Source organism: Suricata suricatta, chromosome 1 (assembly GCF_006229205.1).
Source record: "Suricata suricatta isolate VVHF042 chromosome 1, meerkat_22Aug2017_6uvM2_HiC, whole genome shotgun sequence".
Lineage (NCBI taxonomy): Eukaryota > Metazoa > Chordata > Mammalia > Carnivora > Herpestidae > Suricata > Suricata suricatta.
The window spans coordinates 182246177-182267005 of record NC_043700.1 but is presented as its reverse complement, the minus strand read 5'-3'; the positions used below and the strand labels follow the sequence as shown (position 1 = coordinate 182267005).

General features: G+C 42.7%; 1 protein-coding gene across 9 annotated transcripts in view; it reads right to left on the bottom strand.

The window, feature by feature from the left end:
* Positions 1-20829, bottom strand: part of LDB2 (LIM domain binding 2) — a 376577-nt gene that overhangs the window by 229389 nt on the left and 126359 nt on the right. For all 9 annotated transcript variants that reach the window (XM_029948404.1, XM_029948414.1, XM_029948408.1 and 6 more), the window contains exon 2: positions 6509-6611. In XM_029948404.1, the coding sequence (XP_029804264.1) occupies positions 6509-6611 (103 nt within the window). The remainder of the gene's footprint in view (positions 1-6508; positions 6612-20829) is intronic.

Genomic DNA, 20829 nt, shown 5'->3' with positions numbered 1-20829 from the left:
TGTTTAAATCACTACCTTTCATTCAGCTTTTTTCCCAAATGGTCTTTAAATTCTAAAGCTTTCCATATAAAAAGAGGATAGGTCTGATCTGTTCAAATCCCAAATTTTCCCTGCTATATATGTCAAATGACTGAATGAGTAATGGGAACTATCCTCTATTTTAATTCCATTTATTTATTCATGCAATAAATATTTATTGTATGCTTTCCACAGACAGCACTAAGCTAAAGTTACATGTTATTTAACTTCGCCTAATTTTCACAAGTACTCTCTAATTTTGGCATTATTATCTTAATGCTTCATGTGAAAAAATGGAGGTGAAGATAGTTTATGCCACATGCTTAATGTCCTGTCACATGCTCTAGGGAAACAAAGACTCAAAAAGAATCTGCATGGATCCAAAGTCCATGATTTTGATCTCTACCACCATAATTTTTTTTCATGAGGAGTTTTTGGGGGTGCCTGCATGACTCAATCAGTTGAATGTCTGATGTGAGTTCAGGTTATGATCTCTTGGTTCATGAGTTCAAGCCCCATGTCGGGCTCTGCACTGACAACACAAAGCCTGCTTTGAATTCTCTGTCACTTTCTCTCTCTCTGCGCCCCTCTCCCACTTGTACTCTCTCTGTTTCTCAAAAATAAATAAATTTTTTAATGAGAGTTTTCATAGAAACAAAATTACTTTTATGAGGAAGATCCCAAGGACCAGCTAGCAGATGTCTCTTGAGAAAGCACAGGGTTTTTAAGCACCAGCTACACAAACCTGTGCCTTTCAGATCTCAGGTGAACTGTATAGAGATCAGTTGTGTTTGGATGTGTCCCCCTAAGGTACACATGCACAGATTCTTGCCTTGTATATCCCTTCTCCCCATGTGCTGTAGTGCATGCTTTTTGTAGGTAACTTTTCAAAGTGGCCACATCCACGCCACAGTAGCTATTAAATGTTGTGTCAAAACGCCTATGCATATATTCGAGGAGTGATTTTCTCAGAAGTACATTTTTAACTATGCAATATGATATTAGAGAAAGGGAAAGTTGGGGAGAGAGGGGAAATGCTTTCAGAATCCTTATGTAGCGAGCACAATAAAAACACAGCTGGACGAGGTGAACCAATAAAAAGTAGGAGAAAAATAGTAACCAGAGATAGTAAAGCTGCTTGAGCCCCATAGAATTTCTCTGCCTTAGGGGGACACATCCAAATACACACGCATAAAAACACATATCATAAGACAACATTGAAGACCTTAGTCAATATCGCAATGCTACCAGAGCTTTCGAGGGGGAAAAAAAAAACGGGATATGAGAAAGAAAATGTTAAAGAGAAACAGCAAGTGTAGAAATGGCTCCACAGAGGGGCCAATTGGTAAATCTTCACAATGTCAGTGGGACTTAATGGCTGAGGAAAACAAGAAAAGAATGATATGGAGGACGCTTCGTCCTAAAACAATCTTCTTTGTTTGTTGTTGAGTGAAATGTGCCCCCAGCAGCCACAGAGAGAAAAACAATAGTGTTTGGCTAATGTGATTATGTAAATGTGTAGTCATGCCAGACATCCTTAGTCCAGACAGAATATGGAAGTCAAGCTGAAATAACAAATATGTGATAGAAAATTGCTGGGCCCACCAACCCAAAATTACAAACAGTAGTTAAAGGATTAATGACAATTTTATCTGAATTGTCGTGGATCTCATTCTAGGGTCAGCAATGCACACATTAGAATTCAGTCAAAAGATAGCTATTTAAGGAGCATTTTCAAGGAGCTGGAAAGTGCTGAGAACTTTATACACATCACTACATCAAGCCCTCACTTTTCACATGAGGCCACTGATGCTTAGAAAGGGAAGTACACCAAGTAGTAAAAGGCAAAGCCACGTTTGAGCTCAGCTATCAGACGCCAACCCCCTACCTGAACCCTTTTCCTTGAAAAGTAGGCCAATGGGAAGTGCCCTGAAACACGATAGCAACTTAGTAATTACATCACTTTTTACCCTACTGTTCAAGGCAATGCCAACCTAGACCTGGTTTAGTGTTTGGAGTCTTCAGCCCCTGGAATTACAAAGCCCCACACATTTTCAGTCACCCTTCCCTAGTTCCCTCCTCCTGAACATAATCTACATACCAGAAATAACTGAGTTTCTGTAGTTGAAAGCTGGAGAGCATATAGTCTCTTCAATGTTGCATTTCAGTAGAAACTGCCCCTCAGAGAGGTCATGTGCCTTCCAGCTGACCTGTGAGTCTCTGCACATTGAGTCCACTTGAAAAACACCTGCCCAATGGTAAGCTTCTTCAAGGCACAGAAGCTATGGTAATGCCGAGGCTGTGTATTTTTATCAATAATAATAGTGCTGGGGGCGCTGTTGTGGCTCAGTCAAGTTTAGCATCCAACTCTTGATTTCAGCTCAGGTCATGATCTCATTGTTCAGGAGGTCAAGCCCCAATTTGGGCTCTGAGCTGACAGTGTGGACCCTGCTTGTGATTCTCTCTCTCCCTCTCTCTCTCTCAAAATAAATAAATAAACTTAAAAAACTAATAATAGTGTTTCAAATGGTCTGAGGCTTTTGGACTGTATTATCTCATTTAATTTTCACCCCAAGCCAGTGATGGTAGTATTACATCTTGCAGATGAGGAAATGGAGGTTTTGTCCACTAATCAAAGTACAAACTGACACCCAAAAATGTTTGCATGGGATCCTTCTGCTCTTTCTATTACACAGTGCAAATTCCTGGGCTCTCCAATGTCATGAGAGTCAAGAGAACTTTTTTCTTTGCATCTCTTCCAGAAAAGAGAGATTTCCTGAATGAAGTGAGAACACATTATTTCCTACAGATGAAGAACATGGCCAGCATGGACCTGCACACAGCCTAGGTCTCCGGAAGGTCTTACCAGTACCATTACCCAAAGCGTGTTTGTGACGGTCACAGAGGGAGAGATTAGTGTGGGACACAACTCCACGATGTTCCCAGAAAGGACTGGAGGACTAGAAATGCTTGCTGGAGGCCCACTGTGAGTGATCAACTTGAGAATGATCGCTCCCATACACTTAGGGAAAGGAGACAACTCACCACTCAGGATGTAGAATTATAAAGTAAGTGTGTAGAGGGCTTTGAGCACCCCAGTCCTCTGCCTCCCTTGCCTTCCCTGTCAACTAAGCCACAGTAATTATTTGTGATTTATGTTCCTGGAAATGTGTGAATTGACAAATCCATTCCTTTCCCTTTAGCTCTGGGATGGTGTGGAATTGGGAAGGGGAGAGGGAAAGGAAGGTGCCCTGGCTTTGGCTTTGGAGTCAAACAGCCTGAGGCCCCAATGACTCACCAGCTGGGGCTCTCTGGACCAAGTTTCCATTTTCAGCAACGACTGCTTTGCAGCTCTAACTCTTTTAACTACTGATCTGCTGACAAAGAGGGAACTGCTTGTTGCTGCTTTCTTACCCACTTGAGATTCCACATCATCCATGGAGAAAACTACCTCTCGGAACAGTTCACTTTTCCAGCTATTGAAGAATCTTACTGAATCTTCCCCAAGGCTGGGGCAGGGACACACAGCTCAATTTCATGGTGCAGTAACCTTGCCCACCTGGCACCTCTGGACAGCACCCTCGCCCCCTGTCTTCCAGGAAAACATCAACAGTCACCACCTGCCTAGTCGTAACCCACCCTGCGGGGAAAGGAGTCTCTCCCCACTCAGGAGAGGAAAGGGCTGAGGACCAGGGTGGTTGAAGGAACATGATCAATACAGAGGAGCTCTCTAAGAGAAAGAGTAATCCATCTTGGAAAGCATAATGACTTCCTGAATTATTATCTCACTGGTTCCCCCTTCATTTCAAGTAGATCAAACCATATCCTATGGCCCATTTGAAAACTCCAGCAGTGGTGTAGATCACATTTTTCCCAGTTTAGAAAGTCCAGCAATTTCAGTCAAGGAATTGTTTGGCCAACATTGTGTTTGGCGTTATGAACTTTTGCCCAGATGTCCATTACTCACTCAATTATTCATTCAACAAATATTTACTGAGCACCTATTACCTACAAGTCCCGGTATTAATCTGAGAATTCAGCAATAAACAATACGAAGCTCGTGTTCTCAGGGAGAAGACATTCTAATAGGAATGGTGACAGACACCAAATAAATAAGGAAACACATATTTTAGGATTTACTATAGCTTGGAGATAAGATATCTCAGAGCCAGAGGGACCCTCTAAACACAGAGAGATGCGAAGAGAGAAGGAAATTTTATTTTTTCCAGAAGGGGTAAATAAACCCTATCTGGCATATTTCTTGGTACCCAAGATAAATGTAATTTGGGGGAAATTCTTAACGTATAGAAATGTAATAGCCGAGCCTTGTTTTCTTTCTCAGGAACACAAGGCTGTCAGCTCCCTAGGAGGCTTCAAGAAAGAGCTGTAGCCCCCAGTCCAGGGCCAGCAGGTGCGCTCCCGACCCGGCACGGACCGCCTGGGGCGCGCATGGGTTAACACGGCGGCGCCAGAGCTCGGAGCCCCGCATAAACAGTGTGCGGCAGGCGTTCTAAGCATCCTTCATCTTCCCTGTCTCCCCGTTCTGGGCTGTCAATCAGCTGTCACTTGCCGGCACATCAGTAGCATGTGCACATCACCAGGCTGTCAGCAAAGCAGCTGATGAGACTCGGCTCCAAACTGTCAATCATCTTTGTTTCTCTTCTCTGCTCGGGAAATATTTTGGCTCACAGAAACAAAGAAACCTGGACAACAATGGCTTAGAGTCAGGCATTTACTCCCGTGCATGGATATCAGTAAGATCTTAAAGGGATCCTGATCGTGCCTTACCCTCAGATGGCGTTGGGGTGAGAGGGTGGGCAGAGGGAAGATGGAGCCCCTGTTGCATTGGTACAGGCTTTAAAATTGTAATTCTAGTTCCCTGAGCAGACTCTGATGGATTCACACACACACACCAAAAAAAAAAAAAAAAAAAAAAAAAGCAGCGGAACATAAAACAATGATAACTTGAAGTTATCTGAGCTTATGCCTCAAAAGAAAATAAGAAGACTCAGAGGATGGATGACTGCATGGTTCGAAATTATTCACCATTGATCAGGCAGGCTTTTGGGGAGAGAGTAATTGTTGGATTGCTGAGTTCATTTATCTCCCGGGACTTCTGAAACACTAGTTTCTCTGCACCCGACTCTTTTACTCTCCAGGACATGAAGCTGCTTGGGGGCATCCACACATAGGAAAGCAAGTTAACTCTTCAGGACCCCATGAGTTGGGATTACCAGTGCTTACGACAGGAGTCCTTAAATTGAATGCAATGACACTCTGAAACCACCCACTGAGGGCATACCCACACCCCTCGCTCCCAAAATGCTTATTAGAAATGTCCCACACCCTTAAAAGCCCACAACAAAGAAATCTAAAGAGACACTCCTGGCAAAGAGTTCCGACTGGGCAGCAAGTTGCCCTGCTTCCCCCCAGTTTGCCTCTTGGGCAAAATCACCATGCAAATATATGTGTAATTAATCAGCCCATCATAAAACAGGTCTAAATATCATTAAGTTGTCCAAAGTCCTCTAAAGTTTAAAAAAAACAGCTCAGAGACTTTGAAATACATATAGCAACAATCAGATCTTTTCATCATGTTTATCACGAATCTTATTATCTAACAATAATCCTGGTGCTCTGGATTGACTTGTTCAGACATATTGCGGTTGGATCCATCATCATCTCCGGGTTTGTGACATTTGGGATGTTTTATACTCTGATAGATCCTTTCATACATGCAACGCTGATTTCTGAAAACACATCTCTTTCTGATCTGACCAGACATTAATTGCTTTCGTGCTGATGTATCTTTGCCTCTTGGTCTTATAGCACAACTAGCAAATCTGATCTCTGACAAGTTAGCTGAACCCTAATCAGGACAGATCAGCTGTTACCCAAGGTGCCACAGGCAGTAATTTGAGAATCTTTACAGAGTTATCACTCTCTGGAAAGACATGGAACTATAATTCTGTCAACACTAATCCCAAACTGTATGCTAAAGCCACTGTGGCCTCCCCTGCCCCTAAAAAAAGATAGCACTTGTCAAATAAATACCTGAGATAATTGATAAGAAGAAATGAGAAGGATAGGGCTGATACAGTGACTGCGAGGATTTCTTATTTTTAAAGGAACCTTCAGACACAGAACATTGGGCCTTAAGTGCCAGCTGTCGAGGAGAAAGGAGGGTCACAGGAAAGAAGTGGATATAATCTTTGCAATCCAGCTCCCGCTTGTCAGTGGGTGATTTGGTTTATGTTTGTCTCACTCACTCAACAGGCAGGTGCCCAAACATTGTAAGCCTCGTAGGAAAGCTCCCACGGCCGACTCTGCCTGCCACCCGGCGACCATGCCTTGATGGGAAGCAAGAGCCTTGTCAGGAATGGGGAGGTTACTGTCAGACCCTCAGCCCTGTGCTATTCTCTGGAAACCCCCATGGGTTTCTTACAGGCGCAAAAACAAGGAATATTAGAAAAATAAATTGCTTTCTTACTGTATCGCTTTGGTCCATCTTCCAAACAAAATGAAAGGGTTAATGTGGCGTCGTCTTCAAAAAACTCAGTGGCAAATGCGTCCCACCAGAGGTTGTCGCTGTCCTGCAAAGAGACAGATAATTATTTAACAGGCAAGAACAGAAAATATCTCAAAGGAGGAAGAGGAAAAAGAAAGCAAAGCCCAGTCACCACTCGCTGGTTACTCAGCATCCGTGTGGGGGTCTTCTAGAAGGCGAGTGGGCGAGCGTGTGGTCACTCTTCAAATTAGTGGCCTCAAATGGGGACCAAACTCCAATTCAGTAAATTAGTTAATGCAAACTGAATGAAAATTAATTCTCGAGGACGTATTTGGGAGACATTTAACAAATGTACTTTGGAACAGAATGTGATCGTTTCTAACGAAAGGGTTTACATTCAATATAAAATACATTCGACTTCTTTTTGTCTCTCTCTCTCTCTCTGTGCTCTTTGATTTTACAAACAGAAACCACCATACCACAAGTAGGTTAAGGGGAGTACATTTTGAAAAGATAATTAACTCAAAAACGGGTGGGTGTGACTTGTAGCCCTGCCCTATGCAAATATTCCCACAAGATACGTGTTTGCCACGTGGGTCTATACAGACAATACGGAGGGATACACAGTTGCGGAAATCCTCATCACTCCTATATGGATGGTTCTTGAGAGTTGTTTTATGATTATGGTCAGTCTTGTTGCCTTGTTATGAACATGATTATTAAAATAGAGCAGTTCAGCAGAATGCAAACTATCGCTGTGAACTCTGTTTGTCTTGGGTTGAGCCTTTCTCTTGCTCATCCAGAAAGCACTTCAACATGGGCCCCATTTAAGGCAGTTAAAATCGCTGTGACTCATGACGGGGCAGGGGGCTTCTATCCCTATGAATTATGTATGTAGTGTCATATTCAAAAGGGGAAATCCTACCTGGCCTCTTGCTCTCTGCCTTGCCCCATGTGCCCCCAAATACTTTTTTAAATTAATGTTTTTTGGGGTTTTTTTTGAGAAAGAGAAAGAGTGCACACGTGAGAGAGGGGCAGAGAGACAGGGAGACAGAAACCGAAGCAGGCTCCAGGCTCAGAGCTGTCAGTGCAGACTCGGACGCAGGGCTCAGACCCACGAACCATGAGATCATGACCTGAGCCAAAGTCGGACACTTAACTGACTGAGCCCTCCAGATACACCCACCCACCCCCCAAAATCTTAAGCACAATCTTTTTCTAGGGAATCACTGGTTAGTGCCAGATTTTAGGAGGGAACGCTCAGCAGCCGCCTGTCATCTGAGAGGGCGGAGGGCTCGCAGCCCCCACTCCGAGGCCCCCGCTGCTGTGCCCCTGGTGGAAACCCAGCAAGCCTCTCTTCTTCCCTCTAAGTTGCTCTGCTTATGACAACATTGAGTTGTTGACACTGGCAGGCGGCAGGAATGAGCCTTCGGTCCTGGCAAGAATAATTAAAGGGCCACTGAAGATTGATGCTGTCTGTTCCTTGTTTCAGAAAAGCAACCACTCAGGCAAATGAATTTTGGGGTCTCTTTTTCTTCTGGCTTCCTCCCGATCACCACACCAAAAGCCAACACTTTTCTTAGTAAAACACAGTAAATATAAAAGCACCAGGGACAATTCATGGTTCCACATACAAACTACCTCTGCCCACTTTTTCCCCCCAAAAAACAAACATTTATTGAGCACTTATGACGTACAGGCTCTCAGAGTACACAGCTGGTTGAGACTCTGGTCCCTCCCCTCAAAGGGCTCAAACCTGCGGGCAGGAGAGAGCCAAGTGAGTAACTAACAGACAGCCTCCCGCCAGACAGGAGACCACAGCACAAAGCCTGTGCGCAGTGGAAGTTGTCAGGGTTTCCAGAGAACTCAGTGGGCTTAGAAGTAAAAGAAGCATCCGGTGAAAGAAACCGATTTGAGAGCCTGGGTACATTGGTTTATTTTATTTCAAACTGCTACACAGATGGAAAAAGAATAATAGTTAACATTTACTGAGTGCTCACCACATGCCAAGCATTATTCTAAGTGCTTTATGTGCATTTTCCCTCTTACTCCTTAATACCTCCCTGCTTCTTTTTTTTTTTTTTTTTGGTCCTTCTCCTTTCTCTCCAGTATAATATCATTTCCTTCCAAGCAGGGGCTCTGCTTTGCTCACTGCTCTATCTCCCAGGCCCCTGAATGGCATCGAGCCCTTGGTATTACTCAATAGCAGTTGTTCAGGGAACGCATGAAGCTGCTCACATGATGTATTATCCCCGTTTTACAACCGCAGAAGCCGAAGTGCGGGTGGAAAATGTAACTTGCCAAGTACGCTCAGCCCGGATGTAGTGCAGCTGGGATTCCGACTCGGACCCTCAGACATCCCTGCCCCAGCCTCTGCCTGACTCCCTTCCCCAGCAGTCTTTGCTAAGGCCTGCTAAGGCCGGGGTTAGGGTTTAGAAAGAAGGGAGGGAGAGTGAAAAGGAAGTATTGTGTCTTGGATTGGTTTCTTCGTCCAGCTCCTTGCCTCACGGCCCTGGCCCTGCTGTGGGACTCACACCCCGCAGGACACTCAGCATCCTGCCTGCACGGGCGGTACAGCAGAGGACCTTCCGTCAGGGGCGAACTTACTCCTCCGAGCAACCCTCATTCCCAGGCTTCATCCAACACTCCCTCTTCCCAGCTAAGTGAGCGTGAACAATTTATCTAAACTCCCTGAGTCTGCTTCCTTACTTGCAGGTTGAAGATAAGGAGAATGAGAACACAGCAGTAACAATCTTCTCGCAGAGTATATGCATCAACAACAACAATAGTAATAATCATCTTACAGGATTGGTATGAGGATTAAATAAACTAGTGAGTCTAATGTGCCCAGCGGAATGCCCAGGACACCATGAAGATCAGTAAAATTTTCCTTTCCTGACTCTACCTTACCAACTCTTTTTTTTTTTTTTAAGTTTATTTATTTTTGAGAGAGACAGAGACAGAGAAGAGTACAAGCAAGCAGGGGCAAAGAGAGAGAGAGAGTGGGAAATACAGAATGCTTAGCAGTCTCCAGGCTCTGAGCAGTCAGCACAGAGCTCCATGCAGGGCTTGAACTTACGAACCAAGAGATCATGACCTGAGCCAAAGCTAGACGCTTAACTGACAGAGCCACACAGGTGCCCCTACCTTATTATTCTTAATATCATTTTTAAGAGGGGAGACATTGCATGTTTTAAAGAACTGCACCAAAAATGTACTTTATAAAGCAGCCTGTTGATAAATCAAACATGTTTCCCTATCATTTCAACTATTTATAGCCCATTTACCTGGCAATGGCACCTGTCCCGGTCTGTAACCTAGTTAAAACTTGGAACAGAAATGTATCCATTCTCTTTTGCCCTAGTGATTATTCAAAGGCCCAGTGACTAGATCAGATCCTACACCTCCATTCCTCCATAATCTAACTCTGGGTCTCTGGCATTTCTGCTAGGAAATGGAGCAGTGAAAGGGAAGGTTCGGGAAGAACCAAGGCTGACCCGAAGTCACTGGGAGAAAAAGAAGGACTCGGGCTGAAGCCAGGGGTAACAAATGCCGAGGAGCAGCCACACAGGGTCCATGTTGCCTAGACAAGTGAGTGTCGGCGAGAGCCAAGCATAGGAATCCAAGAAGGGGACAGGCCATTCGATTCAACCAACTGCAATGAACCTAAGATGAAATGGGGTCTCAGGAAGTGTCAGGACAGGTGTGGCCGGAACCGCTTACATCAGGTAACTATACACACCAAAAAAACTCAACTGGGTTGGTTAAGAATCTTAGAAGAACATTTCAAAAATAAAGATGAAATATGTAATTACGCCAGACACAGAAACGGTACAAAGTATGTATATTGGGGGTTAACTGATAGAATGAATGAAAGAGGGAGAGAAGGAATGGAATTCTTTATTGTACCATCACAAGCCCAACTCACGAAACTCACTCTACAAAGTTTCCAAGAGATCTTGATAGCTATGACCCTACTTTGTCTCTTGGTTGATATTTCTAAAGTGGCATTATAATTTTTTTTATATATTTTAAATATAATTGTCAACTGCCACCAGACAGATAGCTATAAATGCTTTGGAATTAGTCTTTAATTATAAAGACAGGTGTTTATGTAGGAAAGGGAATAAAAGGAGGGAAGCATTAACGAAAATTTGCTAACCATCAAATATGGGCCAGACTTGGGTTGAGCGCGTGTGAAGGAAGCTGGTTATGAAGGGAACACGTGGTGGGGGAGGGGCTGGGGGTGGGGGCGGGGTTAACAGTAGTACACATAACCCGTATTTTCTAAGTGCTTTACACGACTTGAACCCTCTTGTATTCACAACTATTCTGATTGCTACCAAGGAGCAGAGTTGGGAGCCTTATAGAGAACAGACATCTTTAACCTCAGTGTCCCATTAAACTTCATACATGTAAATCCTGCTTCTTATCAGCGAGAGGATTTTAGTCAAGTCACCTGGCTTCTTTGCATCGATTTGCTCGTGTATAAAGTGCTAATAATTTCAGTGGACTGAGGACTGAAAAAGTAACTGCCTAGCACATAGTAGCTGTTCAATAAATGAAAGCTATTATTATTCATTATTGTTTCATTTGACCCTTAGCATAGTTATAAACAGAGCATCTGAATTTCAAAAAAGTTCACCTGAATAAAGATCAGACAGCTGCAAAGTGGTAAATCTAAAGTTCACTTAAAAGTCTGCCTAACTCGTCTATTTTTAAAAATTGATTTCCTTTTTTTAGAGCAGTTTTAGGTTCACAGCAAAATTAGGAGATACTACACAGAAATCTATTATATCCCCTTTCTCCTCTCTTCACGGCCTTCCACATTATCAGTATCCCCCACCAGAGAGGACATTTGTTACAACTGATGAACTACCAGTCCATGATTAGTCTCAAAAAATTCTGCTTAAAAAGTGATTTTTCACCTTAAGTTGAAGATGAAGGTGGTTCACACGAGTGGAAGAAGCAGCTGGCCTCCCCTAGAGGAAATTCTGCCTAAGTAGACCTCTGACTCAGGTGTTTTCAGATGTTGTACCCTTTCCTCCAACTTCATGACATTCTCCTGAAAATAAACTTCCTCTTTGCACATCTTTTCCTTCCATTTTGCTGCTGACTATAGTTCCTGGCATCAGTTAGGCAATTTGGTAGAAGACATTTGCATAATAATGATGCTAGGTGTTCAGGCTGGCTGAAATGAAGCTACAAAGGCTTCTGAGAAATCAAATAAGAAACCTCTGGCAGAGATCTGACAGTCCCTAGGGTAGAAGCTCATGGCCACCTCATACGCTGTGGACAATGATAACGTATCAGTCCCTCCATCATTTAACTTCACGGTGTCAGTCACCTTAAATGATCCAGCCTTGCAAAAGCCGAAGGTGCTCTGCTTGGTCACATGTGAAGAAGAGCAAGAAGAAGTCAAGGGCATATAAAGGCAGACTGGTTGACATGGTAGCACTCCCTCCTCTTGACTGGAAGCCTAGCGCCGCCATCTTTGGAGAAATGGAAGAACCACAGAATCCTCAGTTCTCCTTTCAGAGCAGAGAGCAGACCCAATCTTAGCAAGTTGACCAGTAGGAGGCTGTGTGAGTAAAGTCGCCAAGCTTCTGAGAAGCAAAGATTCCAGAAAGAAGCTCACTAAGTCAGAAGTTTGAAGAGGAGAAGGTGTGGCTGACCACTCTGACTTCATGCAGGCGATAATCCCCTCAAGTCAGACTAACTTGGAGATTAGCCAAGAAGTGTCTTGAGGTTGAAAAGTAAGTCAAGACCAATGTTTTGGGACTTCCAAGTAAGGGCTATGGTAAATGACCTCAAAAGCAAACAAAGGGCCTGAGGTCTTATTCCTACGCTGTGGGTTGGGCATGCACATCAGTTACTAGCAGTTATAATAGATATGACATTTGGTATATACATGGTAAAAGGCAGTCCATCCAGGGGCACCTGAGTGGCTCAGTCAGTTAAGCATATGACTCTTGATTTTGGCTTGGGTCATGATCTCCTGGTCCTTGAGTTCAAGCCAAGCATTGGGCTCTGGGCTGTCCTGCATGGGATTCTCTGCTTTTCTCTCTCTCTCTCTCTCTCTCTCTCTCTCTCTCTCTCTCTCTCTCTCTCTCTCTCTCAATAAATAAATAAATAAATGACTTAAAAACTTAAAAAAAAAAGACATTGCATCCAGGGAAAAGCCATTCTTACCACACTATAAAGGATCCAACACTAGTTCATTTTCCTCTGCGTAGACAATGGACTTTGGGCAACTTACCTTTCTGAACCCAGGTTCCTGGTTAACCATTACCTGCCTCCCTGTCTTTGCATAGATTGCTCTTTTGGCCCCAAATATGCAGCAAATGCCAAGTCACAGTCTTGGGACTCCTTTTTTTACCATCTCCTGTGCTAGGAAACTTCGAAAACTATGCCCCCGTTAGAACACAAATCAAATTATAATTGACTCACTGCCTTATAATCGTGTAGTAAATGGTAACATACTTAGGGGAGGGACTAGGCATTAGGTATTGCTCATCCTCAACCGAGCTCCCACCTGTAGATTATCTAGTAAAGAAACAGAAAAATGGAATAAACGCACAGAGACGCCACAAATTCTTCCTCTAGTACCGTAGGAATCTTGTGAGTCTAAACTCAGTAGCCAGGGAACTAAGATGGTGTTCCAGCCAAGCCCTCTCTCGGTCACATCTCTGTGGTCTCACTTTCCATCAGCAGAGTCCCCACCACTGCATGCGAGAGGTTCACATGGAGACAGAAATTTTCAAAATTATCTCACACCCACATTGCCTGTCTACTGTACCACCTCTTGGGTATTTTTCTTTTCCTTTTCAGCAAAATGTTGGTTTAATGAATACACTTCACGGACTATAACTTAAGTAAGTGAGGTTTTACCGTATTAATTTTTTTTTCAAATAGAGAGTAGAAGATAGCATAAAGACCCATGGGCCCATTATCCAGAATGAACAATTATTAAAATGCTATCTTATTTTCCTTTTTAAAATAATTAAAAATTATAAATAAAAATAAATGTCCTAGGTCCCCATATCCTGCTCTGTATTTTTTTCTCCCTTCCCCCAAGCTCCCATGAACAACTATCTCATGGAGTTCATTTGATTCTTCCTCCCCACCTTTCCCATTTTATACTCACATGACTCCATTCATATACAGTCTTATTTTATAGTTTTAATATTTTATTTAAATGATATCATATATTATGTTCCTTTCTTTATGCTTGCTTTTTTTTCATTCAACATTGCTTTTCAGAGACCTATCTATTTTATATATTAGAGCCTCTTGTTCCCTTGTATAAGCTATATAGTAGTGCCCTGATTGCATGTAATATGTTTTACTGAACCATTTTGCTACTAATCTCTAGACAGTTTCTAATTCCTTGCTATTACAACAGAGTTCTGGTAAGTTTCTTTATACTGTCCCATGTGCGCACATGGAAGTTGTCCTGGGCATATATCTAAAGTGTCTGTGCTGCAGCACCCGGTATATACTTGTCCATATTTTGGCTCTTACATTAGGAGGACTCTGTGCTTCCAAATGGAAGATTTCTGGTCTGACTGATGTGTGGGCAAAGATGAAACAAGGTGCATTTCTCAGCGATGTTTTCCCAAATGGGAGCTAATAAGAGGATCAATATAATTACAAAACAGAGCCCAGCCTGCCCGGAGAAAGATGGGCATCTAAAAGTCCAGAGAAGATTCAATAATGGAATAATAATAAAATATTAAATTAAAAATGAAATTAAACTATTTGCCTATTATTCTCTTAAGGCAGAGCGTGTCTCAGGGGCTTCATTAGCCAAAATGAGGATTATTTCCTGACACTGACAGAAGGAAGAAAGTATAGGCTCTTCGTGGTCCTTCAGAATAACTCCTGAAACGGAATCAGCGTGGGAGGAGGTGGGGAACTCACTCTGTGCATCCTGCATGCCGCAAGGCTTCTGATCAAGGCCATGCCTTTTCCAAACAGACAGGTCCTTTCAATCCTTGCTGTTGTTTGGTATCTGAACAGTACATATTTAGTGTTCAGTGAATATTAATAAGGAAAAACTAGAGTCTTTTCCCAAAGCTGGAAAATAACAATAGCACAGAGAAGCCTCCAGGTAAATGAATATGAAATTAACTGAGCCTAAACACAGGAAGGGGGAGTGATATCAATAATTCTCATATATTTTAATTAGGCAAAAGTGCCACAGAAGATTCTCCACTCCAAATAAGCTCCTGTATGGATTTCTGTGATTAAAATTCTTGGTCCTTTTGTCCCATCTCACAGGTGAGTCCGAGTACCAAGGCAGCCAAATCATATATGAGGATGAGAGATGCACTCTGGTCAAACAGCCGATGAGACGCTTAATTACATTTAAAAATCCACAAAAGCATTTTCCTTCCTGCCCAGATTCTCTCCTGTTCCCATCTCTGTCCCTCTCCACCAAAACCAGGACCCCGGTGCGAGGGCTGGCCCCCAGCATCTGTAACTTAAGCACTGACAGGTTATGTGGGATTTTTGCCAGAGTAATTATTTTTCAATTCAACAATAATGAGAAATTACCATGGCAACCACTTGTCACGTGGCACACATACACCCCCTCCAAAGAATGAAACCATACATAAAGCATCTATTTCTTGAAAAATGTGTGGTTTTTTTTTATTAAAATAAACTTAAACAGGTCAAAGTGGAGTGAGTGCATGAAGAGGTCTGGAAACAGGAAGATGAGAAGAGCACTGATTTTCTTCAGTGTCTCGTGGTTCTAGAAAATAATGATGTCTTATAAGCCTACCTCCTGTACACACACATGGACAGCACTCTATTAATTTGTATGTTACCATTTCAGTCACTCCCATTTTGCACTTGTTGGCCAACCCCTCTCAGGAGACGCTGAAGGAAAAATGATGCGCTCAAGGACCGAGGCAGAAGCATGCGTGGCCATACAGGGTTCCCCTAAATTCCTTTGCCCATCACATTCCTAGATTGAGACAGGAGACAGCAAAGGAGCCCAATCTCAGTGCCTTTCCTTTTGTGGACGCCCCCTCATGCTAAGGGAGTGCAGGTCGATTATTTTCACTAACTATCAAAGTCTTTCCACTTTCCTCAGCTGCTTTTACTTCAAACCTGGAATCCTTGTATCAAACCATGTTTACTCCGAACCAACCACATTTAATAATGGTAGACAACAGTTTCAGAGCACTTACTGTGTGCCAGCCACCATCCTGAACGCACTGAGTGATATAAATCTTGTGAAATTTCACAGCAACCCTGTAAATCCTTCTAAGAGCCCCATTTTATAGACGTGAAGACTGATGCACAGTGAAGTTCAATATTTGCTTCAGATCACACAGTGAATTCAAAAACAGGGATGCTGGCCTTTGAGTTTGGGCTCTTAACCACTATTATGATGTTCCTTCATCCAGAACAGTATTCTTCAGGGCATCTACTGTCCTCCTACTTGTTCCAACATCAAATTAGTGCTAAGCACACTGAATGATTGGGGCTACCCCTCTTGAACAGACAGCCCAAAGCAAGGCTGTCCACCACATCTGTAGAATTCTACATCGAGACACAAGAGTAATAAGGAAGCATCATTTACGTCGACTGGCTGCAGGAGTAGGTGATGGACACAGAGAAAACATTCTAAATCCCCCCTTTCTTATTTATCATCGTGGGATTGATATCCCATGACCCAAGGATTGCATTTTTCTTCTCTTCTGCCAGCCAGGATTTTGCTCATTCTCAGTTAAATTGCATCTTACTTAACAATAAACATTAGTGATCGTTTTAATAGAGAAATTTTTAAATGCTGCGTTACCAAATAGCAAATTAGCTGTCTTGAAAGAACATCTCAGGGTTCAACTCACAATGCAAGACTTCCCTTTGGAAAGTGCTCCTTATAGTTCACTCTTTAGTGCAAGGGGAAGCTGCCTTGGGAAAGATGGGTATTAAAACAGGCAGAAAGACAAGACTTGGCAACCGGCAGATATGGCTCTTGAGCAAAAGATAACATCAGTGCCTTTTCCCCCCAAACACCTGGGAAAGTTCACCTATTTCAATCTTCATCCTTGACCTACTAAATCATTAATTAATTGCCAGCATTCCAAAGAGAAATGTGATTTACGAAATCTAAAAACAATGACTAGAATGGATTCATGTTTTATGTACCCTAAACTCAGTCTTTGCCCCTGGACTTATAACTATAATGAAAGAATAACTTCCTTTTACAGCTTGGGCGCCTGTAAGCTTTATGAGGGTACTATCTATATGCAAGTCTTCTACATTTTGCATACACAGCCCAAGACACCTAGCTACTCCACAGCAAGTAAGTACTTGATTTTTTTATTATTTAAATTATATAATTTAAATATGCATTTAATGAAAACCGAGAATATTTTGGAGCCCCTGGGTGGCTCAGTTGGTTAAGCATTTGACTTTGACTCAGGTCATGATCTCACCAACTGTGAGTTCGAGCCCTGTGTCAGGCTCTGTGCTGACAGCTCAGAGCCTGAATCCTGTTAAGCATTCTGTGTCAATCTCTGTCCCTCCCTGGCTCATGCTCTGTCTCTCTCTCTCTCTCTCAAAAACAAATAAACATTAAAAAATAAAAGTAAACTAAGAATATATTCAAGACTCTGAAGAAAAACAATAGTTCTCTTTTCATGACTGTTGAACACTTCCACTCTTTGCTCACATGCCTGTGAAGAAATTTTCAAGAATGTTTTCAAAACTCTGAAGAAAAACAATAGTTGTCTTTTCATGACTGCTGAACACTTCCACTCCCTGCTCACAAACTTGTTACCCAGAGGTATTAAATATTTCATATGTGAATCAATGAAAATGCTATGGGTTTTGCAATGAATTATTTCCTAGTCTTTGCAGTATCCCAATCAAAGGGGTACTTTTGTTATCCCAATTTAAATGAGGAAATTGATGCCCCAAGAGGTCAGAAAATGTATCCAAGTTCATAGACCAAGTAAGAGGCAACACTGGGATTTGATTCCTAATGATTCCGATTCCTAGATATTTGGTTGTATCCATGGGGCCTCAGTACCTATTTTAATCTGTATTATTCCGGTGTGAAGGAGGACTAATGTTTTCTTAATAATTAAATTTCCTGTTTTCCACTCCAATATGGAGACATGCCACACTCTAACATATCAAAAATAATATATTGGGGACCCCACGCAAATCCACTCTGAAAATGACACAGCGAGGCATTACTCTAGAAGCAGGGGTCGCATTGGTGGCCCTCTGTGGTGGCGAGTGTCATACCTCATATTACATCACCTCACCTAGGTGCAAGGGGTCCTGAGATGTAACATAATATGATGAGCCAGCAACCTATATATCTTGAGAAAAGCTCATCATAAAATCAGGCACAAATTTTCTGTTCCAACATAAACACAGCAGGCAGGAGAACATTCTGGAAATGCTTGAGAGATGCAAAAGCTTGTTTTTGCGACCTGCCCAACTGCCCTGGAATCCAGTGACAGGAATACTTCCTGGAGTCACCGCAAAGAATTGGAAGACTGGGCCAGGGCTGAGGCATTAGGGAGCCACTGGAAAAGAAAACTCAAGTTTTTCCTTCTTCCTACTTGAGAAAAAGGGAAAAAGGATTTTTGGTCACAAAGATTAATATAAGAAAACAAACATTCAGAAGATAGGTTTATCTTCATGATGGTTGAAGGTTTCCATTGTCATCTCCATTTAGATTTCTGTTTACCAGGGGATTTAGATTCTCTCTGATTTGCCAGGGACAGCCACGTTTGTGCCATGGCCCTCAGGTCCTGCCGGGGGCTCCTCAGTGTGACTCTGGCTGTCCGACCTGCTGCCCTGCTTGGGAACCCAGGAGGCACAGCAGACAGAACATGGCCAGAGCCGACCTACCCTCTTTCCACCTCACTCCGGGACTATTTTCTTTTCCGTCTCAACATGTCATTTCAGTTTCTAGTCACCTAGGCCAACCTCTTAGGACATGTTCTTCCTTCTTGTCTGTTCCTAAACCCACACTTCGAAACTGCCACCAATTCCCAGGAATCAATCTCCTTTCTACATTTAACAGAACCCATCCACGTTCCTCTCTCTCTACCGCTATTCCTTGTCCGGACTTTGGGAACTGCAGCCTGGACAAGAGTAACCGCTTCCTAATCCTTCATTCCACCAGGCTTCCGCTTCCCCTAGAGCCTGTGCTCTGCAGAGAAGCAGGCCTGGCTTTTAAACAATGTCCACTGGTCGTATCTCCCCCTGCTAGAGCCTCCCCCTTCCATGCCTCCTCTACATGCCATTTCTCCAGGGAGCACACTGCCCTGTGCGGTTGGGACTCCTTCTTCTTCTCTGGCTTCGGTTATGTCCTCTGTCAGCACACACTGCAGATCCCAGGACCTCGCTTCTGCTCCGGGGCCAAATTCCGCCCCTCCACAGGGCCCCTTGCTTTTCCTGTTCCACCACGGAGTGGATGCTTTTCCTCTACTCTACTTGGCCTGGCGCGCTATTCCTTGACATGCAGCTCTCAGCTTCCTTCCTTGTCATCTGTGATCATGCAATCTATAGCATCAACTCACTGTAGCAGCAGTCAGTGTTTTTCCTCTAAGAAGTACTTATCACTCGATTTTGTTTATTTGTTTATTGTCTTCCAACCTCCTTGAAAACCATTAAGTTTCTTGGGAGCACAGGTCTCTCCTGTGTGCTTTGCTGTGGAACCTTGCACATAATCCCAGCTTAGTAAATGACCAAATGAATAAATATACAAAAAAAATGTGCTAAACAAACAAGGGAAAAAAAAGCTAAATGTATTAATTTTTTTTTGTTTTTAAATTTTTTTAATGTTTTATTTATTTTTAATACAGAGAGAGACAGAGCATGAGAGGGGGAGGGGCAGAGAGAGAAGGAGACACAGAACTGGAAGCAGGCTCCAGGCTCTGAGCTAGCTGTTAGCACAGAGCCTGATGCGGGGCTCGAACCCACGAACGTGAGATCTGACCTGAGCCGAAGCCGGAGGCTTAACCGACTGAGCCACCCAGGCGCCCCAAAAGCTAAATGTATTGAGGAGACCACGTTCTTTGCTTCCACAGGGCAGCCATTCTCGGACTCAGACTCATGGCCCAGTTGACTACAACAACATAATAGAGTACCAGGAACTTAACAGAATCTTTATGCACTTTAATTTTTTAAATAAATGTATGCCATGAATTAAAAGCATTAAAAATATTTATGCCCTTTGACTCAGTAATTCTATTTCTGGGAATCCATCCAAAAGACATAATCCAAAAATATGTAAATGCTTTATACACAAAAATATTCACCATAGGAGCATTTGTAACAGCATAAAAACTAAAACAATGTGCAGCTCTGAAAGAGAGGAATATTCAAGAAACTATGATAAGTCCACTGGAAAGAAAAGTGGAATCTTTAAAAATAATGGGTGCCCATGGTTTATAATGACACAAAGGCATTCTTACATTATAATGTAAAAGGAAAGAAAGCAAATGGAACTCAGAGCAGGAGAGCATGGTGGCCTGGGAAGCAGACAGAAGCTGGGCGCCCAGTGAAGAGGCCACACCAGCGACAGCGGGAAGGATGGAATGTTTGGTAAGCGGCGTTGAAATGACTTGGGTTTTCGCATGGAAAAAATAAGTAAGTTTGATTCTACCTCACATACCCAAACATACATTCCAGATGGATTAAACATATAAATGAAGAAAACACAACGTTCAAGCTATTAGAAGATAGAAGAATATCATAAATGATCTGAGAACAGGGGAAACTTTAGTCAACAACACACTACCAGGATAAATCATATAAGAAGCAAGCCACCCACTTGAATATATCAACATAGGAACAGACTGTATGACACAAGACACCTTAAACAATGCTACAACGTGAGTGACAGGCTGGGAGAGGATTAGTAACTAGAATATATAATGAACTGTAAAAATCCAAAATCACGCTGAGTCACTATTCTGTACACCTGAAACTAATAAAACACTGTATGTTAACTAATTAGAATGAAAGTAAAAACTTTTAAAAAATCAGATACTAATAAAAAATAACAAAGCATAAGATGTGAAAGTATCATTCTCAGAAAATGGTTAATAAAGCTATGAAAAGATTTGCTATTTCACTTGTGATCAAGGAAAGGTAAGTTAAAAGTAAGTCTTTGTACACCCAAGTCATTGTCACAAAAAAATTTAAAAAACTGAACAATACCACATGTGCTGGAGAGGTGGGGGGACACGGGAACTCGCGGACTGTGGACGCGTCTCGCTGTGGCCTGAGCGCCCTGGCACATGGAGTGTGCGGATTCC